General features: G+C 43.1%; 1 protein-coding gene and 1 non-coding gene across 2 annotated transcripts; both read right to left on the bottom strand.

Annotated features, from left to right (window-relative positions):
- Nucleotides 1-9,265: 9,265 nt before the first annotated feature.
- TRNAQ-CUG lies at nt 9,266-9,337 on the bottom strand. The gene has a single exon. It is a non-coding gene; the product is annotated as a tRNA-Gln (tRNA).
- Nucleotides 9,338-26,371: 17,034 nt separating this feature from the next.
- Nucleotides 26,372-27,842, bottom strand: LOC119312439. The gene is made up of 2 exons (XM_037588164.1): nt 27,770-27,842; nt 26,372-26,993 (listed from the first exon to the last, which is right to left on the bottom strand). Exons 1-2 carry the CDS (start codon nt 27,794-27,796, stop codon nt 26,526-26,528), a joined length of 495 nt encoding a protein of 164 aa, XP_037444061.1. The 5' UTR covers nt 27,797-27,842; the 3' UTR covers nt 26,372-26,525.

Here is a 27,842-nt window from a genome sequence, read left to right as displayed (position 1 = left end):
AGACCTATCTTCTTAAGGCCATGAATGAAGTCAACACAAAACCCGATGACATCCTCTGTTTGATGGCCCATGGAGATGCTTCCTTATGGCCTAGCACGGTTACAGACATATTTCTTTAGGACTCCCATGAACCTCTCAAAGGGGTACATATTGTGTAGAAATACGGGGCCCAGAATGACAATCTCGTCGACTAGATGAACTAGGACGTGCGTCATAATATTGAAGAAGGATGGTGGAAACACCAGCTCGAAACTGACAAGACATTGCACCACATCACTCCTTAGCCTTGGTATGATTTCTGGATCGATCACCTTCTGAGAGATTGCATTAAGGAATGCACATAGCTTCACAATGGCTAATCGGACGTTTTCCGGTAGAAGCCCCCTCAATGCAACTGAAAGCAGTTGCGTCATAATCACGTGGCAGTCATGAGACTTTAGGTTCTGGAACTTTTTCTCTGGCATATTTATTATTCCCTTTATATTCGACGAGAAGCCAGTCGGGGCCTTCATACTAAGCAGGCATTCAAAGAAGATTTCCTTCTCTTCTTTGGTAAGAGCATAGCTGGCAGGACCTTCATACTGCTTTGGAGGCATGCCGTCTTTTTCGTGCAAACGTTGCAGGTCCTCCCGTGCCTCAGTTGTATCTTTTGTCTTTCCATACACGCCCAAGAAGCCTAGCAGGTTCATGCAAAGGTTCTTCGTCATGTGCATCACGTCAATTGAAGAGCGGACCTCTAGGTCTTTCCAGTAGGGTAGGTCCCAAAATATAGATTTCTTCTTCCACATGGGTGCGTGTCCCCCAGCGTCATTCGGAACAGCTAGTGCGCCGGGACCCTTTCCAAAGATTACGTGTAAATCATTGACCATAGCAAGTACGTGATCACCGGTACGCATGGCGGGCTTCTTCCGGTGATCTGCCTCGCCTTTGAAATGCTTGCCTTTCTTTCGACATTGATGGTTGGTCGGAAGAAATTGACGATGGCCCAGGTACACATTCTTCCTGCAGCTTCCCAGGTATATACTTTCGGTGTCAAGTAAACAGTGTGTGCATGCGTGGTATCCCTTGTTTGTCTGTCCTGAAAGGTTACTGAGAGCGGGCCAATCATTGATGGTCACGAATAGCAACGCCTTTAGGTCAAATTCCTCCTGTCTATGCTCATCCCACGTACGTACACCGTTTCCATTCCACAACTGTAAAAGTTCTTCAACTAATGGCCTTAGGCACACACCAATGTCGTTGCCGGGTTGCTTAGGGCCTTGGATGAGAACTGGCATCATAATGAACTTCCGCTTCATGCACATCCAAGGAGGAAGGTTATACATACATAGAGTCACGAGCCAGGTGTTGTGATTGCTACTCTGCTCCCCGAAAGAATTAATGCCATCCGTGCTTAAAGCAAACCATACGTTCCTTGGGTCACGTGCAAACTCAGCCCAGTACTTTCTCTCGATTTTTCTCCACTGCGACCCGTTAGCGGGTGCTCTCAACTTCTCGTCTTTCTTACGGTCCTCACTGTGCCATCGCATCAACTTGGCATGCTCTCCATTTCTGAACAGACGTTTCAACCGTGGTATTATAGGAGCATACCACATCACCTTCGCAGGAACCCTCTTCCTGGGGGGGTCGCCGTCAACATCACCAGGGTCATCTCGTCTGATCTTATACCGTAATGCACCGCATACCGGGCATGCGTTCAGATCCTTGTACGCACCGCGGTAGAGGATGCAGTCATTAGGGCATGCATGTATCTTCTGCACCTCCAATCCTAGAGGGCATACAACCTTCTTTGCTGCGTCTGTACTGTCGGGCAATTCGTTATCCTTTGGAAGCTTCTTCTTCAATATTTTCAGTAGCTTCTCAAATCATTTGTCTGGCACAGCATTCTCTGCCTTCCACTGCAGCAATTCCAGTACGGTACCAAGCTTTGTGTTGCCATCTTTGCAATTGGGGTACAACCCTTTTTTGTGATCCTCTAACATGCGATCGAACTTCAGCTTCTCCTTTTGACTTTCGCATTGTGTCCTTGCATCGACAATGACCCGGCGGAGATCATCATCATCAGGCACATCGTCTGGTTCCTCTTGATCCTCAGCAGCTTCGCCCGTTGCAGCATCATCGTGCACATCATCTGGTTCCTCTTGATCTTCAGTAGCATCACCGTATTCAGGGGGCACATAGTTGTCATCATACTCTTCTTCTTCGCCGTCTTCCATCATAACCCCTATTTCTCCGTGCCTCGTACAAACATTATAGTGTGGCATGAAACCCTTGTAAAGCAAGTGGGTGTGAAGGATTTTCCGGTCATAGTAAGACTTCATATTCCCACATATAGGACATGGACAACACATAAAACCATTCTGCTTGTTTGCCTCAGCCACTTCGAGAAAATCATGCACGCCCTTAATGTACTCGGAGGTGTGTTTGTTACCGTACATCCATTGCTGGTTCATCTGCGTGCATTATATATAATTAAGTGTATCAAAAATCATTACAGAACATCATGAATAGATAACTAAGTGACCAAATTAATAGAAGTTCATCATCACATTAAAACCAAAGTACATACATAGTTCTCATCTTCAAGCGAAAATCATTACAGAACAACATAAAGCTCTGCAAAGCATCTAAATTAATTAAACCATACATTGAAACTATGTAAAACATTTCAATGCGAAAACAAATGCGATCATAATCGCAACCAAGGTAACAACTGATCCAACGGCATAATGATACCAAGCCTCGGTATGAATGGCATATTTTCTAATCTTTCTAATCTTCAAGCGCATTGCATCCATCTTGATCTTGTGATCATCGACGACATCCGCAACATGCAACTCCAATATCATCTTCACCTCCTCAATTTTTCTTATTTTTTCCTTCAAGAAATTGTTTTCTTCTTCAACTAAATTTAACCTCTCGACAATAGGGTCGGTTCGAATTTCCGGTTCAACAACCTCCTAGATAAATAAAATCTATGTCACGTTGGTCGGCATAATTTTCATAAACAATAAATGAACCAATAGTTATGAAAAGATAATATATACCACATCCGAATCATAGACAGGACAAGGGCTGACGGGGGCGGATACCAAAACCATCGCACTATATAAGATGCAATAATAAAAGTAAGAAAATAATACAAGTATCTATCTAAACATACAACTAAGAATATTTTTCCTTTCAGAAAGAAGATAAGAACAATAGGCTCAACACGGTGGTGCCGACGATGAGATCGACGCGGGTGATCAACGGCGGTGAAGACGGGTACGGGGCGTGATGGACCGCTAAACCTAGACAAATATTGAGGAAAATGGAGCTTGGACGTCGAGCTTGGAGAGGAGAAAGCTTAAGTAGTGTGGCTCGGGCATTTCATCCAACACCTTGTGTGCATAGGAGGTGAGCTAGAGCACCACCAAGCCCTCTCCCCCTCGGCAGCCAGAAAAAACAAAGCAGTGTGCTCTGCTCTTACGCGAGGGGGTATATATAGGCACCTCATTGGTCCCAGTTGGTGGCGTGAACCGGGACTAAAGGCAGCCTTTGGTCCCGGTTCGTGGCACCAACCGGGACCAATGGTGGTGGGCCAGGAGCGAGGCCCATTGGTCCCGGTTCGTCCCACCAACCGGGACAAAAAGGTCTAGACGAACCGGGACCAATGGCCCATGTGGCCCGGCCGGCCCCCGGGGCTCACAAACCGGGTCCAATGCCACCATTGGTCCCGGTTCTGGACTGAACCGGGACTAATGGGCTGACCCGGCCTGGACCAATGCCCCCTTTTCTACTAGTGAATAAATATGATTAACAAGGGTAAAAGTGACATTTTAGCTCTTTCGGTCCATTGAAGTCCCCGAGAAAGGGCATAAATAAGGCTATAAGTAGGTCATTTGCTATTGCAATAAGTGTTTCTTGACTTCCATTTTGATGGACCTGTGAAAAAGGTTGATATCTCAAATCGCTATTTTATATAAATGGGTAGCTTTACCGAAGTACTGCAAGAATTGGATCAAAAGCATGTGCATAATTCAGAAGCACACAATCAGACCTGCAGGATAGAGTAGAGCACCGGTTTAAGTTTTCCAGGATTCACATATATCTTTTATCGCTAACCAACATAGCCCTTCGGGACTGCCATGCACGTCCACTTTCTTCATAAACAACTCAATGTATCTTCTCTTCCATGCCGCTGAAACTGAGACATATACCAGAAATATCTAGGTAGAAACGGTTGCTGCCTAGCAGGAACGAGTAGCCCATATCTTTATAGAAGATGACAAAACAATATACCCTCATGTCCCATATCTTCCCCCTTCCTTTCGCGTATTCCTTCTCCTGTCTTACCTCTCCCATAGATCTTGCTTTCTCCCTGCTGCACTGCCACACAAAGTGATGGATGCGAGAAGCAACATCTGCTGGAGCTGAAAGGAGCAGAAGAACAAATGCATCAAACTAAACACAAAAACAACAACCACTAAAGAGTAATCAGCTAATATATAATCACACATGCATATATAAAACTTTCTCCTCATGTCGTTTGGAAATCCAACATATACTAACCTCCACAAGAAAAAGAAGGAAGCAACAACAATGTTGGGAATGAAACAGTTCATCCTTGAGTTCTTTGAGGTTTGAGTTACATGCAACAACCAAGCACAAGTGGCAATTGGTTGCGATGGATGCAAAAAATCTTGAGATGGTCCAGTGCCATTCTAGAAACCATGTCGAATCATGGGCCGATGAGATTAGGGATGTCTATTTATGTACTAGTATTAGTTCTATTAGAGAACATTGGGTGTATAATACAAACAATTATCACCCGTCTGGTGAACTTTCCTTATCTTATTTTTTGATGTTCGTTTTGATAAAGCTACTATGATGGATACTAAATAGGAATGACATATTGTTGCACACAAATGATATAAACCTTGTACAAAAAATTCAAAATAACTAAGAGAACCAAATAAGAACATAATAAATAACAGTAAATAGATGATCAATCAGGAAACATTTTCTTGCAAAAAATGGTAGATGCCCTTTCCAAGTGTAGAAAAATAAAAATAAATATGGGAGAGTTGTTTTACCCTAGGTTTTTTTACATGGCTTGTTAGAGGTGAGAATGGACGGAGGTTTTGGTTTCACACAGGGGAAGGTAAGGGGGATTGCTTGCCTTTTTTGAAGGATACAATGCGTGGAGGGGGTGGGGTGGGGGCTTACCTAATTTGGTCGACCAATGGATATATAGGGGTTGCTCCCTAGCAACATCCAGGTTCCTATGTCCGCCCATGAACATTTTTGCAGGGTGAAGTGTGCACCAAGACTCATAAGAAGCATGCTTTGATAAAGAACACACATATCTAATGGAGCCTAACCAAAATACAAACTGGTTACGTCGAAGAAAATATCTTAAGAATGTCCAACTTCATTCAAAAATTCAACAGGTTGAGGCACGGGCCAAACATACCAATGATTTCAGCAATGTATATTGTTTGGGATGTATGTTCCCGTTAGAGAACATTGGGTGTCTAACACAAACAATTCCTACCACCCTACCCCCGTCTGCTGCCGCAGAACCCGCTGGTGTTGCGATGTACTCGGCGTTGCTGACACCTGGGAGCAATCACGAAGTGTCGTCGGTGCTGCAAGGCGCCACCGGACGGATGTTGCCACCGTACCGCGACAAAAACGACGACGATGTTGCTGCAACGATGCTGCAACCGCTGGACTTCACCATCGGTGGATGGCTACAAGACGGTCGCTCCATCTGTTGATGCTGCAATGCACGGGCGCACTACAAGCCGATGCTGCGAGGTCCACGGCGTTGGTGCGAGCGGAGCAGATGCTGCGACCGTGCTCCGACGACGACAAACGACGTTGAGGGTACGATGCTGCTGCAACCGCGGGACCTCACCGCCGGTCGGTGGGCACGGTGGATTGCTGCAAAGGGATAGTCACGACATCCGATAATGATGCAAGGTGTTGTGACAGAAGCATCGAGGGGCGACGCTGCAGAGGTCGCCGGTGCTGCGCTGCGACGGATGTGACCCTCAGTGATGCTGCGATGGGAAGAGATCGAAGCAAGATCACTCGGTGCGGGCATCGTCGCGTGTTTGCTGGTGGGGACTTTCTGTGTTTGCATTCACTCAATCATATGGCTAGAAACGTTGTAACGAGGTAGAAACGACCGACAAAGGAAGCGGATGTAGTTTTAGTGGCTACATAAGGATGGCGCCTAGCAGGCCCTTTAACATTTTTTTAAACCCTTGTTCAACATTTTTCAATTGGCATGCCCGGGGACGTACGAAAGAACAGAGATGAAGCTCAGTCTGGGACTCACCCTCTGCGGCTAATTTGCATAAGGGGCTGTCCACCTAGCTGGCCCATTTGTCGTGGCACCGCCCAAAAAAAGAGTGCGCCTATTAGTGTGCTGCTCGCCAATACGACTGTCGAGCTCTAGTGTCAAATGTAAAGCGCGAGGCTTAAAAAATTAAATTCAGTGGGAAAACTTAAAACTTAAAAAAAACAATAACAAATTACCAAAATTCAAGCAATTTTTTCAAATTGCGAATACACTTACACAAACACGACCAATTTTTGAACATGGGAATAATTGTCCAAGCTCCTGAACATTTTTTGAATTTAGAGAAAAAATTACTGAAAGTGTGAACAATTTGAAAATGCTGAACAAATTTTGAAAACATTGACATTTTTTGAATACATTAAAAAAAATAAAAAAAAATAAAGATTTTTTTAATTTGAAATTACTTTTTGAAAATTCTCGAACATTGTTTTTAAAGAAGCTAAAAACTTCAGAAATGCTAAACTATTTTGAATTTCTAGACATTTTTTGAAATATCTAAACAAAATTTTAAAACAGGAACTCTTTTGCAATTTTGAACAATACTTTAAAAATGCAAACATTTTATATGTGCTGAAAAAAGTAAAAATGAACTTTAACACGAGAAAATATAAACGAAACTTGGAAGAAAAAGAAAATAAAAACTAGAAACAGAAAGAAAAAAAGCAGAAAAATAAAAGAAAACTTCGCGTGGGCGCCCCTGTGCGAAGCCCTGCCTACTTTACGCTGCGCGCGTCAAATAGGGTTCTCCGGCCAGTCTAACCCATATTAATTGCAGAGATATAGGAGTATTAGGAGACTAACCCTGTTCCTTAACACAGTTGGAAGCTAGCTCAAGCGGTTGGTGCCATTGGGATAGAAAGTGCAGATTTGTAGTTTGAATCCTACTCCCTTTGTTTCTAAATATTTGTCTTTTTAGAGATTTCAAATGGAATACCATATATAGATGTATATAGGCATATTTTAGGATGTAGATTCATTCATTTTGCTCCGTATATAATCATTTGTTGAAATCTCTAGAAAGTCAAATATTTAGGAATGGAGGGAGTAGATGATAAAATATTTTTTGCGTGGGGGTGGACAAAAAGAAAAACATAACTTGTGCGGCAAAAATAGGAGACAAAAAAGAATTGTTTTTGTTTTTTATCATTACGGGTGGCATTGGGGGTGTGGTACCAATAGAGAGCGGCAAAGTACAAAACTGAGAAAGTATCGGGGTGGCATATCATCTTGGGATTTTACAAAGTCATCGTAGGCGTCCCGAAAATTCTGAAATAAATTCAGGATAAATGTGAGCATCAGGACTTGAACCCTAGTGGACTGGGCATACCATTATTCTCCTAGTCATCCAACCACATGTTCATATCGAGTAGACTGAGCACATCTCATTGTATAGTATATCATGATCTAACGTATATGTGTTAATGATCATTGTAACGTACGAGAAGATCAAAATAAGTTTGGGACAGCTTTCACGTATTTGGAACAAAAAGAGATGTGAAATAACGACAACATATGATGTTTGAAAAACACGAAGTGTTAAATTGGATAAAGTTATTCTCATAAGAAAGAAATAGGAATACTTATTTGGGACAAAAAGTGATATGAAATAACGACGACATACGACTTTTGAAAAACACAAAGTGTTAATTTGGATAAAGTTATTATCATAAAAAAGAAATAGGAAATGCCATATTTCAGTATGGAAATTTGCAAAAAATACATATTCTACGGAGAAGATTCAAAATAATATATAGCAAGAACGAAGTTTCCCTCCGTATCAAAATATAAGACGTTGTTCTAGTCAAGTTTATATGGGAATTTCCAAAAAAAAAAATACATACTCTACAGGGAAGATTCAAAATAATAGCGAGAACAAAATTTCCCTCCGTATCAAAATATAAGACGTTTTTCTAATCTAGTTTGGCCTAGAAAACATCTTATTTTGGTACAGAAGTAGTAATTGACAATTAAGATATTATTAATCAGGACGCTTTTTCCTTGTAAAGAATAGGGAATGACATCTTTTTCAAGCACCGAAAAATGGAAGGAATAGGAACACTTATTTGGGACAAAAAGTGATATGAAATAACGACGACATACGACGTTTGAAAAACACAAAGTGTTAATTTGGATGAAGTTATTCTCATAAAAAAACAAATAGGAAATGCCATATTTCAGTATGGAAATTTGCAAAAAATACATACTCTGCAGAGAAGATTCAAAATAATAACGAGAACGAAATGTCCCTCCGTATCAAAATATAAGAGGTTTTTCTAGTCTAGTTTATATGGGAATTTCCAAAAAAATACATACTCTGCAGGGAAGATTCAAAATAATAGCGAGAACGAAATTTCCCTCCGTATCAAAATATAAGACATTTTTCTAATCTAGTTTAGCCTAGAAATACTTATTCTAATAAAAAAGAAATAGGAACACTTATTTGGGACAAAAAGTGATATGAAATAACGACGACATCCGACGTTTGAAAAACACAAAGTGTTGATTTGGATAAAGTTATTCTCATAAAAAAAGAAATAGGAAATGCCATTTTTCAGTATGGAAATTTGCAAAATATACATAATCTACGGAGAAGATTCAAAATAATATATAGCAAGAACGAAGTTTCCCTCCGTATCAAAATATAAGACGTTGTTCTAGTCTAGTTTATATGGGAATTTCCAAAAAAAAATACATACTCTGCAGGGAAGATTCAAAATAATAGCGAGAACGAAAATTCCCTCCGTATCTAAATATAAGACGATTTTCTAATCTTGTTTAGCCTAGAAAACATCTTATTTTGGTACAGACGTAGTAATTGACAATTAAGATATTATTAGTCAGGAAGCTTTTTCCTTGAAAAGAATAGGGAATGGCGTCCTTTTCAAGAACAGAAAAAAGGAAGGAAAAAGAAGGTCCCACCGAGACTTGAACTCGGGTTACTGGATTCAGAGTCCAATGTCCTAACCACTAGACCATGGGACCATTTGCTGATTCGGTTTTCCAATTACTGCTTTTATATAATATGATAATTAGAGTGCGTCAGGCATTCTATCTGACGGCCGTTGAGTGTGAGAGTGGGTCGAACAAACTGTGCAGGGCTAATCCGCATGACCATTTGAACAGTGCTGGCCGTGATGTGGTGCTGCTGGCTGGGGACTGGACTGGATGCGTGACCACCTGTAGCTAATCAGACGACGACTTCAGTCGAAGCCGACTGATGGAGGCCCCAGATCCGTATGTCAGATAGTCGGCAGTCTAGCTAGCTGCACGATGGTTTTAACCGCTTTGTCGCTCAGTACTATGTTCTTCGAATAACAAGGTAGACAAAGCAAGTGACTGCACAAATTAAAGATGCAAGTTTTCTGTTTAAAGCAGAAAGAAAGTCTCTATGCTCTGGTCTGGCCTTGTAGCTGAAATGTAGGTGATCAGTGCGCACTAGGGGGAACCAGGAGGGGAGGTCCAGTGGAATTACATCAAAGTAGGCCTGATCCCCATTTTCCAAATATTCCAAGCCCCAAGAATCACTAGTTCATTGAAGAGAGGGTCATTCCACCTAGAGACAGCAACAATAATCATGTCGTAAAGGTCAAGGGCTGGGGGGCAGCTCAAGTTTAATAAGTTCCAACAAGAAGAACTAAACTAGAAGTGAAAAAACAAATGGTCACGGTTCTCCTCTTCGTCAGTGGTTTTTTTTTCGGGGAAAAAGGAGTTTTATTCCATATTGATAGAGTTACAGTCGAGAGACAAAAGATCTTTGATACATGATGGTCCTAGGTGCATTCACACAGCCGTGGTACACTCTATACGACTATAATTTGCCAAGCGGTCGGCAACCCTATTCTAATCCATACTCAATTTCTGGGGAATAAACTCTCTGTCTCTCATCAACGCCTTAATTTCAGCAAGGGGATGTTCATAGGCAGAACGATCTAATACATCCCCTGTTAGACAGAACAATGCCACACTGGAGTCAGATTGGACGATGACCGGAAGATTTGAGTGTTGTATATCAAGAGTCATCCCTTGCATGATTGCACGTATCTCCACTTCCAGTGCACTGTTATAGTTGAAAATAAACCTATATGCTGCGAAAATAACTGATCCATCGAGTTGCCAGAGAATCACCCCTACCGCCGCCGCGCCAGACTCCACTAAGTAGGATCTATCTACTAACAAAGCAATGTAGTCACTAGCAGGAGGTGGTCAAAGCCTAGGAACTGGTGTAACTCCCACTTCAGGCCAGTAACCAGCATTTTACACTTCACTATTTCCTCGGTGCTATACTTCCTAGCATCACCAATGGACTTCATATAACTCTCCAAAAAATCAAATGTATTAACTACGGGGGGAACCTCTTCAATGGTGTTGCAAAGAAGGCAAGAGAAATCAATGACAATGTTGTAGTGTTTATGTCGAAGCATATTTCTGGTGTCGGGGCGGTCCAGAAAAGAAGCCATGCAAAGACTTTGTGCTGCATAGTAGACTTGGTTCTCCAAATGGCTTGAAGGTAGGAAGGGTGAAAACATGCCAAAAATAAAAGCTATAAATTTACTAGGCAGATATCTCATATATCCCTAGGTAAATATCCAAGTATCAGTGGCTAGAGGGTCCACCTGGGTATTCAAAAGCCACTTTGACAAGAGAATGAGATCTGCACTGGCTTTGAAAGATAGAGGTAGCATGAAATGGGCTGCCGGCTCAAGGTTTTCCCCAAAAAAATTGCACTAAAGTATCTTCATGGGTAGCAAAAGAAAATAGCCGAGCAAATGAAATCTTGAACAAGAGTTTGAACACACCAAACATCTTTCCGTAGGAGAATCGTGTCCCCAACAAAACAATACAGGTGGTGACACCCGATAGACATACTTGAGGGGGGAAATATCACGCCATCAAAAAGAAGCCCAAGATGGCTGAGCATGTGGGGCGTCTTGCATGCAGTACTTGTTCCAAAGGAACCAAACCCACGGGGTATCGTGCTTATGAAGGAATTTGTGTATGAACTTAACTAAGGAACCTTGAATTTGTATCTGTAGGTTAAGCACGCCTAGCCCACCACGATTCTGCAACGGTGGATCATGTCCCGGGTAGCAGGAGCCGAATTACGGCCGTTGCGATCAGCTGATCAACAGTTTTAGGACACAAATTCAAATATCTTAACCGGGAGCTTTAACACACACACACATGGCAAATGTCATAAAGGAAGACAAAGGAGAGTTGATGAGGGTGAAGTTACCACCATAATTAAGTCAAACTACAATGTCGGTTAATCTCATTTCAACTTTATCAACAAGTAGCATGAGCTCAGACATCGGTGAATGAGTGGTACCCACCAGCATACCAAGGGTACGTGAAATGCATGGTTCTAATCTAAGAATATTATCCAAGTGATCATCTCCTTGAGCTTCAAAGTCAATGAGGATGAGCTGGGATTTGTGGAAGTTGATCTTTAAGCCGGTAGATGTGGCATAAGTGTCCAGGATTCCTTGCAAATTAAGTAATTGTGTATCATCAGCTGGGAGGATAATAATATTATTGTTGGTATACTAGATCACTGTGAAATCCTCTATAGTAGGCTGGTCAATAGGAAGTGACAACAATCCCCTCAAGCACATAGTAGAATTGATAGTTAATAGTAAAAGATCCGCGGAAAGTACAAATAAAAAGGGGGTCTCATTTACGAACTCCTCAGAGTCGGGAACGCCATTAAGAACTTAGGAAGCATCTGATTCTAGGACAAGCTTCATCCACACAATCCATCTCTCATCAAAGCCTTTGTGATGAAGCATATATAGGATAGTGTGATGTTCGATTGTATCATATGCTTTCTCGAAGTCCAATTTAAGGATGAAAAATCTCTCTCCGAGAAGCATGGAACTAATGAATAAATTCAAAGACCTAGCCAAGGCAATCAGGTATAACACGACCCTTGATAAAGTCGTATTGGTTGCGATGGACAACTTCCAGAATCACCGATTGTAGATGGTCATCTTGAGGGCTGAGATAAGCAAAGAATTGGCTGGTGTTCATTAACTGATTCAGGTAATAGTATTGGGCACTAAAGTGATCAAGGATTGAATACGGCTCTGTAAATCAATCTTCCCTGCCCGGAAGTAATCAAACTTAGTAAAAAAAAACAGGGGCAATAATATGCCAGCAAGTCTTGTGGAATTGACCATGTCGGAATCGGGGCTCCGCGGACCCAAACAAGGTTCGAACTCTGGGGCTTGTGCGAAGATCTAGCGTAGCTGCAACTCCCTGCTCATTGCTTCATGGCTTGGGCTCGTCGGGTTCGAGCGAGCGGCAAGAAGGAGTGGACATAGTGGTTTACCCGGGTTCGGGCCACCTTGCGGTGTAAAACCCTACTCCTGCTTTCTGGTGGATTGCCTCGTGAGGAGGATGAGTATGAACTAGTACAAGTGATGAACTGCCTCGTGAGAGCTTGAGGATCGACCCCTCTCTAGGGTGGAGACTAACCTATATTTATATTGGCCTTGATCTTCTTCCCTCATAGCTTAGGTGGGAAGGGATTCCACAACGGCCAATTCGAAAGGGGGACAGGAGTACACCCTATCCTGACTAAAGGTGTTCTTCGTCTGCAAAGCTTTCGGTCATGACGCATTGGTGGGCTCGGCGATGACATGCGTCCTGCCGAACTCGTGGACTTGGTCTTGTTGCACAAGAAAACCTTTGGGGGATCCCTCGGGAACTCATGTTCGTTCTTGCCTCCTTAGGACCAAAGATGAAGCTGGCCTCTCTTGTGCCCACTCGCGCGCACAGGCCATGGTCGTCATGGCTCACGTCATCGTGCGCCTCGCGAGGCGGGAGGCTGGCATAGAGATGGCCTCAGGGGACCGCTCCTCGGGGGGCCTCGATGTCGTTCTCCTCGCGAGGAAGGGGCCCTCGCGAGGGTCTTGTCCGTGAAGTCCTGGAATTGGGTTGTACTAGGCCCTTAGCGGAGCCACGCGTTGGGCCGCGGGCAGGCAGGTCTGGGTACCCCCGATCCCAGAACACCGATAGTAGCCCCCGGGCCCAAGGCACGCTTGGCCTGGCCTCGAGGCGAAGATAGCAAGGGGAGGGCAAAGTGACGCTGGCCCCAAACGCCTGCAGGCCAGGCTTGACGCGTGGCGCACGATGGGGCGTGGACGTCACCACTCCCCCATGTTGCCTCAGCAATTGCCCAGGCTGACAAAAGCCTGGCGCGTGCACTGCGAGGTCATCATTGCTTCGATCGCTTATAAAAGGGCGAAGGGAACGGAGCCCCAAACCATCTTCGTCTTCTTGCTTCTCCATCTCCAAACTTCTACCCTAGTAGCCATGGCGCCAGTGAGGAGGTTCACCGCCGCTGAGAAAGGCAAAGCGCTGCGGGAAGTGCCGAAGTCGCCGCCACCCAAGAGGGGTCGTGGTCGTCCTCGCAAGTCCACTGCGATGCCCGCGGCGGCTCGTCGGGGGCACGGGCGCGTTCGATTGGGGATCCGGACCGGCATCGGCAGCCACGAAAAGAACCCCACTAGCGGAAGCGACCGCGGAGGTCATGGCGGACGAGGCCGAGGGGGAGGCACGTGTCGGTCGTCCGACCATCTCGCCTGCGGGCCCGGATGGCATGGCCCGCTAGTTCGTGGTGTGGATGGAGAGTCCACCGCGCACCTGGATCCAGCTCCCCCGCTCCTTCGTGGAAGAGCTGCCGGCTGCTGCAACAGGTCTTCATGGCAGAAGTCGAGGTCACCCCCTCAGGCTACGTCTACCTGACCCGGGGGAGGAAGTCGTTTCCCCGCGCTTGCGGCCTGAAGGGGAGGCATACCCTCCACTTCAAGTACGACAGGGCGACGACACTCTTCGTCAAGATCTTCGAGGAGGACGGCGGACGCCTGGGGTGCTGCCCGGAGAGCGACATCGGCGGTGGCGACCACCTCTTCGACGACGACGACCATCGCAGCGGCCACGTCCTCGGTGGTGAATTTGCCCTTGGCGATGGCCGCAACGCCTCCAGCAGCGATGGCGCTTCCTCCGAGGGAGCTCGAGTGACGATGACTACGACGAGCCGCCACGCTGCGGCGTCAAGGTGGAGGAGGACTCCAACTGAGCACCAGCAGCGTCGGAGCCGATGCCTCAGGAGCTGCGGCCTCCGGGAGGCTGTTTCTTTTGTTGTTTTTTCTATTTCCTGCATCAGAACCATGAAGGGCCCCGCGGGACGTGTAAGGAACTGCGGCGCTCGTGCTTTTATCTTAATTTTTTACCCACGTTTTCAAGTTATGTTGGTGCTTCTCGTTTGGGCTCGAGCCCCCTTTTTTCTTTCACGGTAGCTTAGTGCTCTACATCGCCGGGACCCAGTACCCAGGTAGGCTTCTGCCATTGCTGGTATGCCAGGTCGTGATGCCGTGTACAAGGCCAGGAGGTAAGCGACCCGAGGTTCAGTAGGAGCTCATGAGGCGCGGTGCTCAAGAGGTCCCCCTTGATGCACAAGCGGCTCTCGAGAGAGAAAAACGGGTTTTCCGCCCAAACAAGATTACAAAAATCAGAGGTCCGGTGTTAATAGTGAAGCTCGCGCTTGGCGCGAAGAAGGTGACTTAGCTCAGGGTGCTCGTGGCTTGCGAGGGGTTCTTGCGTCGTGAGGGCGTGCTTTCCTGGAGCATGGTCCTCCGCTTTTGTTCTGAAACGAGTCAAAACAAGTCCCACTAGGGACGCGTGAAAAGACTGGCGTTCTTTAATATTTTGAGCGGTGCCAGCGTGGCCGGGCCACGCCCCACTTCTCGTGCTCCCGCGCGGGATTCGCCCCTCAGTTCCTTGCTCACCAAGGTGCTCTACGTCCTCAGGACCCGGCCCTTGGGCGAGCTTAGCCGCCGCTGGTATGTCAGGTCGCGATGCCTGGAACAAGGCCAAGGGTGAGGGCCTAAGAGCCAGTAGGGGCTACTGAGGCGCAATGCTCAAGAGCCCCCCTTTTTAACATGCAAGCGGTTCGTGCAAAAGGGAGCGGTTCACCTAGCGGGGGCTGATATGTCCATTTTGCATCATGATTTCCTAGTGTTATGTATAATGGCTTTATGCATAATAATGATTTATGGAGTAATTCTAATGTCTTTTCTCTCGTAATATGCAAGTTTCACACAAAGAGGGAGAATGTTGGTAGCTGGAATTCTGGACCTTAAAAAGCTATGTCAGAGTTACCTATTCTACAGTTATCCAAATGAGCTGAAAATTTACGGAGAATTATTTTGAAATATATAAAAAATACTGGAGCTAATAACTACCTGAGGGGGGCCACCTGGTGAGCATAAGACACTAGGGCGCGCCAGGCCCCCCAGGCGCCTTGGTGGGTTGTGCTCAGCCCAGCCCACCTCTGGTGCCCATCTTCTGGTATATAGGTCATTTTGACCTACAAAAAATAAGAAGAGGACTTTCGGGACGAAGCGCCGCCGTCTTCTGGCGGAACTTGGGCAGGAGCACTTTTGCCCTCCGACGGAGCGATTCCACCGGGGGAACTTCCCTCTCGGAGGGGGAAATCGAAGCCATCATCATCACCAACAACCCTCTCATCTTTGGGAGAGCAATCTCCATCAACATCTTCAACAGCACAATCTCCTCTCAAACTGTAGTTCATCTCTTGTGTTCAATCTTTGTACCGGAACCTCAGATTGGTACCTGTCGGTGACTAGTAGTGTTGATTACATCTTGTAGTTGATTATTATATGGTTTATTTGGTGGAAGATTATATGTTCAGATCCATTATGCCATTTAATACCCCTCTGATCTTGATCTTGATTATCATTTGTGAGTAGTTAATTTTGTTCTTGAGGTCACGGGAGAAGTCATGTTGCAAGTAATCATGTGAACTTGACATGTATTCGATATTTTGATGATATGTATATTGTGATTTCCTTAGTGGTGTCATGTGAACGTCGACTACATGGCACTTCAACATATTTGAGCCTAAGGGTTGCATTGTAGAGTAGTTATTAGATGATGGGTTCCTAGAGTGACAGAAGCTTAAACCCTAATTTATGCGCTACTTCGTAAGGGGATGATTTGGATCCAAAAGTTTAATGTTATAGTTAGATTTTATCTTAATACTTTTCTCATAGTTACGGATGCTTGCGAGGGGGTTAATCATAAGTAGGAGGTTTGTTCGAGTAAGAACTGCACCTAAGCACTGGTCTACCCACATATCAAATTATCAAAGTAGCAAACACGAATCAAACTGATGTATACTACGCAACCTTCTTCTTGTAGACGTTGTTGGGCCCCAAGTGCAAAGGATTGTAGGACAGTAGCAAATTTCCCTCAAGTAGATGATCTAAGGTTTATCAATCCGTGGGAGGCGTAGGATGAAGATGGTCTCTCTCAAACAACCCTGCAACCAAATAACAAAGAGTCTTTTGTGTCCGCGACACACCCAATACAATGGTAAATTGTATAGGTGCACTAGTTCGGCAAAGAGATGGTGATACAAGCGTAATATGGATGGTAGATATATATTTTTGTAATCTGAAATTATAAAAACAACAAGGCAACTAGTGATAAAAGTGAGTACAAATGGTATTGCAATGCTTCGAAACAAGGCCTAGGGTTCATACTTTCATTAGTGCAAGTTCTCTCAACAATAATAACATAATTGGATCATATAACTATCCCTCAACATGCAACAAAGAGTCACTCCAAAGTCACTAATAGCGGAGAACAAACGAAGAGATTATTGTAGGGTATGAAACCACCTCAAAGTTATTCTTTCCGATCAATTCATTGGGCTATTCCTACAAGTGTCACAAACCGACCTAGAGTTTGTAGTAAAATAACACCTTAAGACACACATCAACGAAAACCCTAATGTCACCTAGATACTCCAATATCACCTCAAGTATCCGCGTGTATGATTATACGATATGCATCACACAATCTCAGATTCATCTATTCAAACCAACACAAAGAACTTCATAGAGTGCCCCAAAGTTTCTACCGGAGAGTCAAGACGAAAACATGTGCCAACCCTTATGCATAGATTCCCAAGGTCACGTAACCCGCAAGTTGATCACCAAAACATACATCATCAATAGGATACCCCATTGTCACAACAGGTATCCCACGCAAGACATACATCAAGTGTTCTCAAATCCTTAAAGACTCAATCCGATAAGATAACTTCAAAGGGAAAACTCAATCCATTACAAGAAGGTAGAGGGGGAGAAACATTATAAGATCCAACTATAATACAAAAACTCGTGATACATCAAGATTGTGCCATATCAAGAATACGAGAGAGAGAGAGAGAGAGAGATCAAACATATAGCTACTGGTACATACCCTCAGCCCCGAGGGTGAACTACTCCCTCCTCATCATGGAGAGCGTCGGGATGATGAAGATGGCCACTGGTCATGGATCCCCCCTCCGTCAGGGTGCCGGAATAGGGTCCCGATTGGTTTTTGGTGTCTACAGAGGCTTGCGGTGGCAGAACTCCCGATCTAGGTATGTTCTGGAGGTTTGGGGATTTATAGGAGAGGTTGGCGTCGAGAACAAGTCAGGGGGGGGGGGCTACACGGAGAGTCCACGAGGCAGGGGCACGCCCTAGGGGGCGCCCTCCACCCTCGTGGGGCCCACGTGACTCCCCTCCGGTAACTCTTTATCCCAATATTTTTTATATTTTTTAGAAAAAAATCTCCGTTGATTTTGAGCGCATTCCGAGAACTTTTATTTCTGCACAAAAACAACACCACGGTAGTTCTGTTGAAAACAACGTCAGTCCGGGTTAGTTCTAACCAAATCATACCAAAATCATGTAAAAATATTATAAACATGGCATGAATACATCAAAAACTATAGATACGTTGGAGATGTATCAAGCATCCCCAAGCTTAATTCCTGCTCGTCCTCGAGTAGGTAAATGGTAAAAACAGATTTTTTTGATGTGGAATGCTACCTAACATATTTATCAATGTAATCTTCTTTATTGTGGCAAGAATATTCAGATCCACAAGATTCAAAACAAAAGTTTAATATTGACATAAAAACAATAATACTTCAAGCATACTAATAAAGCAATCATGTCTTCTCAAAATAGCATGGCCAAAGAAAGTTATCCCTACAAAATCATATAGTCTGGCTATGCTCTATCTTCGTCACATAAAATATTTAAATCATGCACAACCCCGATGACAAGCCAAGCAATTGTTTCATACTTTTGATGTTCTCAAACTTTTTCAACTTTCACGCAATACATGAGCATGAGCCATGGACATAACACTATAGGTGGAATAGAATATGGTGGTTGTGGAGAAGACAAAAAAGGAAGAAGAATAGTCTCACATCAACTAGGCGTATCAACGGGCTATGGAGATGCACATCAATAGATATCAATGTGAGTGAGTAGGGATTACCATGCAACGGATGCACTAGAGCTATAAGTGTATGAAAGCTCAAAAAGAAACTAAGTGAGTGTGCATCCAACTTGCTTGCTCACGAAGACCTAGGGCACTTTGAGGAAGCCCATCATTGGAATATACAAGCCAAGTTCTATAATGAAAATTCCCACTAGTATATGAAAGTGACAACATAGGAGACTCTCTATCATGAAGATCATGGTGCTACTTTGAAGCACAAGTGTGGTAAAAGGATAGTAGCATTGCCCCTTCTCTCTTTTTCTCTCATTTTTTTGGGGGCCTTCTCCCTTTTTTGGCCTCTTTTTTTTATTTTTTTCGTCCGGAGTCTCATCTCGACTTGTGGGGGAATCATAGCCTCCATCATCCTTTCCTCACTAGGACAATGCTCTAATAATGAAGATCATCACACTTTTATTTACTTACAAGTCAAGAATTACAACTCGATACTTAGAACAAAATATGACTCTAGATGAATGCCTCCGGTGGTGTACCGGGATGTGCAATGAATCATGAGTGACATGTATGAAAGAATTATGAAAGGTGGCTTTGCCACAAATACGATGTCAACTACATGATCATGCAAAGCAATATGACAATGATGAAGCGTGTCATAATAAACGGAATGGTGGAAAGTTGCATGGCAATATATCTCAAACACAAAACTCTAGAGAGAAGATGACATGACTTCTTCCATTTAAATAAATGAAAAGGGGTTTGAAAAGATTTGACTTTCATTTGGAATTATTTCCAATTCATAAACTTCATGCAACTCAATGATTTTCATGAGAGAAGTATGGTTGCTGTTTTGAGGAAGGTTATGGTGTGTTATGATACCGACGAAAGTTGTGCGGTACTAGAGAGGCTAGCAATGGTGGAAGGGTGAGAATGTGTATAATCCATGGACTCAACATTAGTCATAAAGAACTCACATACTTATTGCAAAAATCTATTAGTTATCAAAACGAAGTACTACGCGCGTACTCCTAGGGGGATAGATTGGTAGTAAAAGACCATGGCTCATCCCCGACCGCCACTCATAAGGAAGACAATCAAAAAATAAATCATGCTCTAACTTCATCACATAACGGTTCACCATACGTGCATGCTACAGGAATCACAAACTTTAACACAAGTATCTCTCAAATTCACAACTACTCACTATCATGACTCTAATATCACCATACTCATATCTCAAAACAATCATAAGGAATCAAACTTCTCTTAGTATTCAATGCACTTTATATGAAAGTTTTTATTATATCCCTCTTGGATGCCTATCATACTAGGACTAAATTCATAACCTAAGCAAATTACCATGTTGTTTAAGACTCTCAAAATAATATAAGTGAATCATGAGAGTTCATCTATTTCTTCAAAATAAAACCACCGCCATGCTCTAAAAAGATATAAGTGAAGCACTAGAGCCAACGGCAAACTACTCTGAAAGATATAAGTGAACATCAATGAGTAGTCGAATAATTATGTAACTATGTGAAGACTCTCTAACATTTAAGAATTGCATATCTTGTTATATTATTCAAACAGCAAGCAAAACAAAATAAAATAAAATGATGCTCCAAGCAAAACACATATCATATGGTGAATAAAAATATAGCTCCAAGTAAAGTTACCGATGAACGAAGACGAAAGAGGGGATGCCATCCGGGGCATCCCCAAGCTTAGATGATTGGTTGTCCTTGAATATTACCATGGGGTGCCTTGGGCATCCCCAAGCTTAGGCTCTTGCCACTCCTTATTCCATAGTCCATCAAATCTTTACCCAAAACATGAAAACTTCACAACAAACGTGTAAGCTCCGTTAGTATAAGAAAATAAATCATCACTTTTGGTACTGTTGTGAACTCATTATTTATTTATATAGGTGTAATATCTACTGTATTACAACTTCCCTATGGTTCATACCCTCCGATACTACTCATAGATTCATCAAAATAAGCAAACAACACATAGAAAATAGAATCTATCAAAAACAGAACAGTCTGCAGTATTCTGTAACTCTCAAATACTTATGTAACTCCAACAATTCAGCCAAATTAGGAAGTTCTAAGAAATTTGTTTAACAATCCAGATCAAAATGAATCAGATCAAAATCACGTTAATGTGAATTATCAAAACTAATTTACTGGGAGCAAAAGTTTCTGATTTTCAGAAGGATCAACACAACTATCACCGTAAGCTATCCTAAAGGTCTTATTTGGCACTTTATTGAAACAAAAGCTATAAAACATAATTACTACAGTAGCATAATCATGTTAACACACAAAAACAGTAAGGGTAAATATTGGGTTGTCTCCCAACAAGCGCTTTTCTTTAATGCCTTTTTAGCTAGGCATGATGATTTCAATGATGCTCACATAAAAGATAAGAATTGAAACACAAAGAGAGCATCATGAAGAATATTACTAGCACATTTAAGTCTAACCCACTTACTATGCCTAGGGATTTTGTGAGCAAACAACTTATGCGAACAAGAATCAACTAGCATAGGAAGGCAAAACAAGCATAGCTTCAAGATTTTCAACACATAGAGAGGAAACTTGATATTATTGCAATATGTAGAAGCATATGTTCCTCCCTCATAATAATTTTTAGTAGAATTATGAATGAATTCAACAATATAACTATCACATAAAGCATTCTTTTCATGATGCATAAGCATAGAATTTTAATTACTCTCCACATAAGCAAATTTCTTCTCATGAATAGTAGTGGGAGCAAACTCAATAAAATAACTATCATGTGAGGCATAATCCAATTGAAAATTAAAATCATGATGACAAGTTTCATGGTTATCATTATTCTTTATAGCATACATGTCCTAGGAGGCATGCTTTCATCAAAATAAATTTGCTCATCAAAACTTGGGGGACTAAAAATATCATCTTCATCAAACATAGTTTCCCCAAGCTTGTGGCTTTGCATATCATTAGTATCATGGATATTTAAGGAATTCACACTAACAACATAGCAATCATGCTCATCATTCAAATATTTAGTGCCAAACATTTTTAATGCATTCTTCTTCTAACACTTTGGCACAATTTTCCTTTCCATCATTTTCACGAAAGACATTAAAAAGATGAAGCATATGAGGCACCCTCAATTCCAATTTTTTTTGTAGCTTTCTTTTATACACTAAACTAGTGATAAAACAAGAAACTAAAAGATTTGATTGCAAGATCTAAAGTTATACCTTCAAGCACTAACCTCCCCAGCAATGGCGCCAGAAAAGAGCTTGATGTCTACTACGCAACCTTCTTCTTGTAGACATTGTTGGGCCTCCAAGTGCAGAGGTTTGTAGGACAATAGCAAATTTCCCTCAAGTGGATGACCTAAGGTTTATAAATCCGTGGGAGGCATAGGATGAAGATAGTCTCTCTCAAACAACCCTGCAACCAAATAACAAAGAGTCTCTTGTGTCCCCAACACACCCAATACAATGGTAAATTGTATAGGTGCACTAGTTCGGCGAAGAGATAGTGATACAAGTGTAATATGGATGGTAGATATATATTTTTATAATCTGAAATTATAAAAACAACAAGGTAACTAGTGATAAAAGTGAGCACAAATGGTATTGCAATGCTTCGAAACAAGGCCTAGGGTTCATATTTTCACTAGTGCAAGTTCTCTCAACAATAATAACATAATTGGATCATATAACTATCCCTCAACATGCAACAAAGAGTCACTCCAAAGTCACTAATAGTGGAGAACAAATGAAGAGATTATTGTAGGGTATGAACCCACCTCAAAGTTATTCTTTCCGATCAATCCATTGGGCTATTCCTACAAGTATCACAAACAACCCTAGAGTTCATAGTAAAATAACACCTTAAGACACACATCACCAAAACCCTAATGTCACCTAGATACTCCAATATCACCTCAAGTATCCGCGAGTATGATTATATGATATGCATCACACAATCTTATATTCATCTATTCAAACCAACACAAAGAACTTCATAGAGTGCCCCAAAGTTTCTACCGGAGAGTCAAGACGAAAACGTGTGCCAACCCCTATGCATAGATTCCCAAGGTCATGGACCCACAAGTTGATCATCAAAACATACATCAAGTGAATCAATATAATACCCCATTGTCACCACGGGTATCCCACGCAAGACATACATCAAGTGTTCTCAAATCCTTAAAGACTCAATCCGATAAGATAACTTCAAAGGGAAAACTCGGTCCATTACAAGAAGGTAAAGGGGGAGAAATATCATAAGATCCAACTATAATAGAAAAGCTCGCGATACATCAAGATCGTGCGATATCAAGAACGAGAGAGAGAGAGAGAGAGAGAGAGAGAGAGAGAGAGAGAGATAGAGATCAAACACATAGCTACTGGTACATACCCTCAGCCCCGAGGGTGAACTACTCCCTCCTCGTCATGGAGAGCGCCGGAGTGATGAAGATGGCCATTGGTGATGGATCTCCCCTCCGGCAGGGTGCCGGAACAGGGTCCGATTGGTTTTTGGTGGCTACATAGGCTTGCGGCGGCGGAACTCCCGATTTAGGTTATGTTCTGGAGGTTTGGGGATTTATAGGAGAGGTTGGCGTTGAGAACAAGTCAGGGGGGCCCACGGAGAGTCCATGAGGCAGGGGGCACGCCCTCCACCCTCGTGTGGCCCACGGGACTCCCCTCGAGTAACTCATCATTCCAGTATTTTTTATATTTTCCAGAAAAATTCTCCATTGATTTTTAGCGCATTCCGACAACTTTTATTTCTGCACAAAAACAACACCACGGTAGTTCTGCTGAAAACAGCGTTAGTTCGGGTTAGTTCTAACCAAATCATACCAAAATCATGTAAAAATATTATAAACATGGCATGCATACATCAAAAATTATAGATACGTTGGAGACGTATCACAAACCAACATGATGAAAGTGACATGGTGAAATTATCGTGTACCCTCTAGAACGCTTTGATTATCATAAGAGACTATTTTGGCCTGTCCTTTGCCACAAAAGGATTGGGTTACCTTGCTGCACTTTATTTACCATTACCATTACTTGTTCGTTACAAATTATCTTGCTATCAAACTATCTGTTACCGACTATTTCAGTGCTTGCAGAAAATACCTTGCTGAAAACCACTTGTCATTTCCTTATGCTCCTCATTGGGTTTGACACTCTTACTTATCGAAAGGACTACGATTGATCCCCTATACTTGTGGGTCATCAGGGGCGCCCGTGGCATGCGGCATACGAAGCGATTTTACTTAGACTTTAGAGGACCAAACCGCTGCCTGATTGAGGCAGGCCTTCCTGAGGCGGCAAGGTGTCGTCAAGGCCGCTAGAGCCCCTGTCTCCTGAGGTTCCTGCGTATTAGCCAATTACATGGCGCGCACTTGCTGATCTGCTTGTGATCGTTTCGTGAGAAGACGAAGGCACTAAGGACCTGGTGAGGTGACATGCACGGGGCTGGCCCGCGGGCCAGAGTTCGGTCTCTTATATTTATCAGTGCTGCAAGGAAGGGCCCGAGAATAGGCGCCGCAACTCCCTACTCATTTCCTCGTGGCTTGGCCCCGTCAGGTATGAGCGAGCAGGAAGAAAGAGTGGACATAGTGGTTTACCCAGGTTTGGCCACCTTGCGGTGTAAAACCCTACTCCTGCTTTGTGGTGGATTGCCTCGCGAGGAGGACGAGTATGAACTAGTACAAGTGATGAACTGCCTCGTGAGAGCTTGAGGATCGACCCCTCTCTATGGTGGAGACTAACCTATCTTTATAGTGGTCTTGGTCCTCTTCCCTCATAGCTTAGGCGGGAAGGGATTCCACAACGACCAATTCAAAAGGGGAACAGGAGTACACCCTATCCTGACTAAAGGTGGTCTTCATCTGCAAAGCTTCTGGTCATGATGCAGTGGTGGGCTCGGCGATGACATCTATCCTGCCGAACTCGTGGTCTTGGTGTTGTTGCACTAGAATGAAAACCTTTGGGGGATCCCTCGGGAACCAACGTTCATCCTTGCCTCCTTAGCACCAAAGAGGAAACTGTCCTCTCCTACGCCCGTTGGTGCCCGCCTGGCCATGGTCGTCATTGCTCACGTCAACGCGCTTTGCGAGGCAGGAGGCTGGCATAGAGGTCTCTGCTCCTCGGGAGGCGTCCTCGGGGGACCGCTCCTCGAGGGGCCTTGATGTCGTTCTCCTCGCGAGGCAGGGGCCCTCGTGAGGGTCTTGTCCGTGAAGTCCTGGAATTGGGTTGTACTGGGCCCTTAGCAGAGCCACGCGCTAGGCCGCGGGCAGGCAGGTCTGGGTACCCTCGATCCCAGAATGCTGACAGACCATTAGAACCTTCTGGCCCAGGAGCATGATCAGCTGAATTTTCATAAAGGCATTTCCTAATTCTTCATGGGTGAGGACCAGAAACATGATCCAAATCCTCAACACATTGTATCAAATTAGCAAGATCAAAACACATGTTAGGAGGGAAAGAGACTTCCATTCATTGCTTGAACTCCGCATAAAAAGGAACTGCCTTCTCTGAATGTGATTCCAGCCCACGACCATCGGGCATTGAGACTAAAGCAAATGAGTTGCACGTGTATCTTTCTTTTTCTCTGGCATGAAAATACTTTTGTGTTCTCATCACCAAGGATGACCCAACAATAGGTACAACGTTTCTTCCAGTATATGATTCTGGTAAGTGAGGAGCATTAATATATGTGCTTTGAGGACATATTTGAAATTGGACTCTAGAACAGAGTTTTCCTTTTTCTTCAAGCGCAACCAACTAGAGCAGAAGCTCATTTCAATTTTTTAATGAAGCTTTAACACTGAAATAGATTTACTCTTGTGCTTCAAATCACGCATTAGATTTCTTTTTGCCAATAAAGAGGAGGCACTATTGTTGGCCCTGGTGGGAAGGTTCCAAAATTGTTGCACCACCTAAAAAACATGGGATGAAGTGGCCAGAAGCTCTCAGAATGGAACAATTTACAATGGGCTATACCACAGTCAATACTAACCACAAAGGGTCACATAATGTGAGAGAGGTTTAGCAAGTGACTTAAAAGTGTTGGGGAAGATCGTCGTCCATTCCACCGAGGAAAACACCTTGTCAAAAATTTCAAGCAACGGGTTATTTTGCATATTTCTCCATGTATATTGCCAAAATTTAATAGGAATGTCAATCATAGACTGCTCACTGATGATTTCATTCATGTCATCCACATTACCACCTTGTTTGTTTTTATTTTCACTTGATCTACTGAAACTGAGATCACCAAGAAAAAGTAACCCATCAAGGGGAATATCATGCCCATGAAACTAATCCACAGAGAGTTGTCTAGCTGAGAGAATGACCCATATATGTTTGTGAGGTTAAAAAATTTATTTGGAAGAGCGGAAATAAACTGAAAGGTTAACTATGAAGCACCAAATCAGTAAAATTCCAACTGGCCCAAGCAATAAGAAAACATGCATATGCACCCAAATAAGGAATAAACTCAAATTGGTCTAATATTTTTGGGTTGAATTTCTAAATGAAGGTGTGGTCAAAATCTTCCTTTTTAGTCTCTATGAGACAAACAATTGAACTACCTGATTCATCAATCTTAGCACACAATGCAGATAGCTATTCATAAAAAATAATATCTTGGATGGTCCGTCATAAGATCTTCCAAATAATAAAATTCATATAATATGAAAGAAGTTTAGATGGACCACATGCAAAATATTGAACAGGGCTAGGGGCAATGGAATTGCGGCACGACATGAAACTAAGATAAGTGCACTCTTGGTGCAATGACCAAAAAGATCCAGCCGATCAGGTAGGGTTCCCATCATCGTCAGTGGATGGAGCCTGCACAAGGCACTCGTCGGACCGCTCTGAAGCTGAGATGCTGCAATAGGAGACACCGATGTGCTGGAGAAGGGGTATTGTGGTGGATGGTGGAGGCGGTGCAGGCGCAGATGGGCTAGCAGTACGAGGGGCCGCCAGTGGTAGATGTGGTCCAGCTGCAGCTGAAGGAGAGTGGTGAGGCTTGACTAAGGGGCGCCTCCTGGGATGATCAACAACAGATGGAGACTTAAATCCTTGGAACCTGGTGCGGCGAGAACTGCGACGCAATTCAGAGACATCCAAAGGTGCAGGGCAGGAAGCACGACGCGGCTTCTTGGAAATAATAACATCCTCCAGGGACACATTATCTTCCAAAGCAGAACAATGCACATCAGTCCAGGTAACTGCATCTGTGCATTCATCCGGTAGTGCATTCAGATCAAGGCCAGCCATCTATGAAACAAAAAAGAGAGCAATTCAACATTATTTTGATTATAATCTTTATTGCATGCATACATGATAGATGACATGCATTCTTTTTGCATGCAAAAAGGTATGAATATGTATTAATTTGTTGTCATCAAAGCACACCCATGAAATTGGTGGCATCAAGGGGTCATAGAAAGCACGTGGTTTTGAATCCTTGTTTGTAGGCAAACAAAATAAAGAGTAAGGAAAAATACACCGAACGTCTTGTTTCATGCATACACAAAGTTGATTCTAAAATATGTACGAAGTTGCTGTCATCAAACTAGTTTGGAGGGAAGAAACCCATCTGGCCCTGGATAGAAGGAGGAACTTTTATATGCATCTAGTTTTCTTAATTTTGTTTCACAATTTGTTGTTGCTTTCACATCAATCACATAGTTGCTTGCATCTCTTTTGTGTTTAAACCATAATCTCTCTTATTTTCCCTAATATCTTCCCACTGCAGGCACCAAGCGCAAAACATTAACAAGAAGAGGGGCAAATCGTATCAAGCACAATCGTTTGCCAGATAGAAGAAGGGGGGAGTAGAGTTACGCTAATTGGGGTATAGTAGAGGCAAAATAATAGTATATACATAGGCAAGAACATGTTGTGAGTATGCAATAATTCTAACTGGGGGAAATTAAGTCCAACAAACAGAAACGAAACTAAAGGGGAACATATGCCGAATTTGCAGGCAATTTCTAGGGCATGATCTTGCTTTTTTGCTTAGTTTGTATGAACAAAATACTTTGTATTACCTGAGATTTGTTCTTGTTTGCTTCCATTTCCTTAAGGAGGCTTTTCTTCGTCCTCTTCTCCGGTGCCTATAGT

The sequence above is a fragment of the Triticum dicoccoides genome, chromosome 1B (genome assembly GCF_002162155.2).
Source record: "Triticum dicoccoides isolate Atlit2015 ecotype Zavitan chromosome 1B, WEW_v2.0, whole genome shotgun sequence".
Lineage (NCBI taxonomy): Eukaryota > Viridiplantae > Streptophyta > Magnoliopsida > Poales > Poaceae > Triticum > Triticum dicoccoides.
This window is presented reverse-complemented; position numbering and strand designations above follow the sequence as displayed.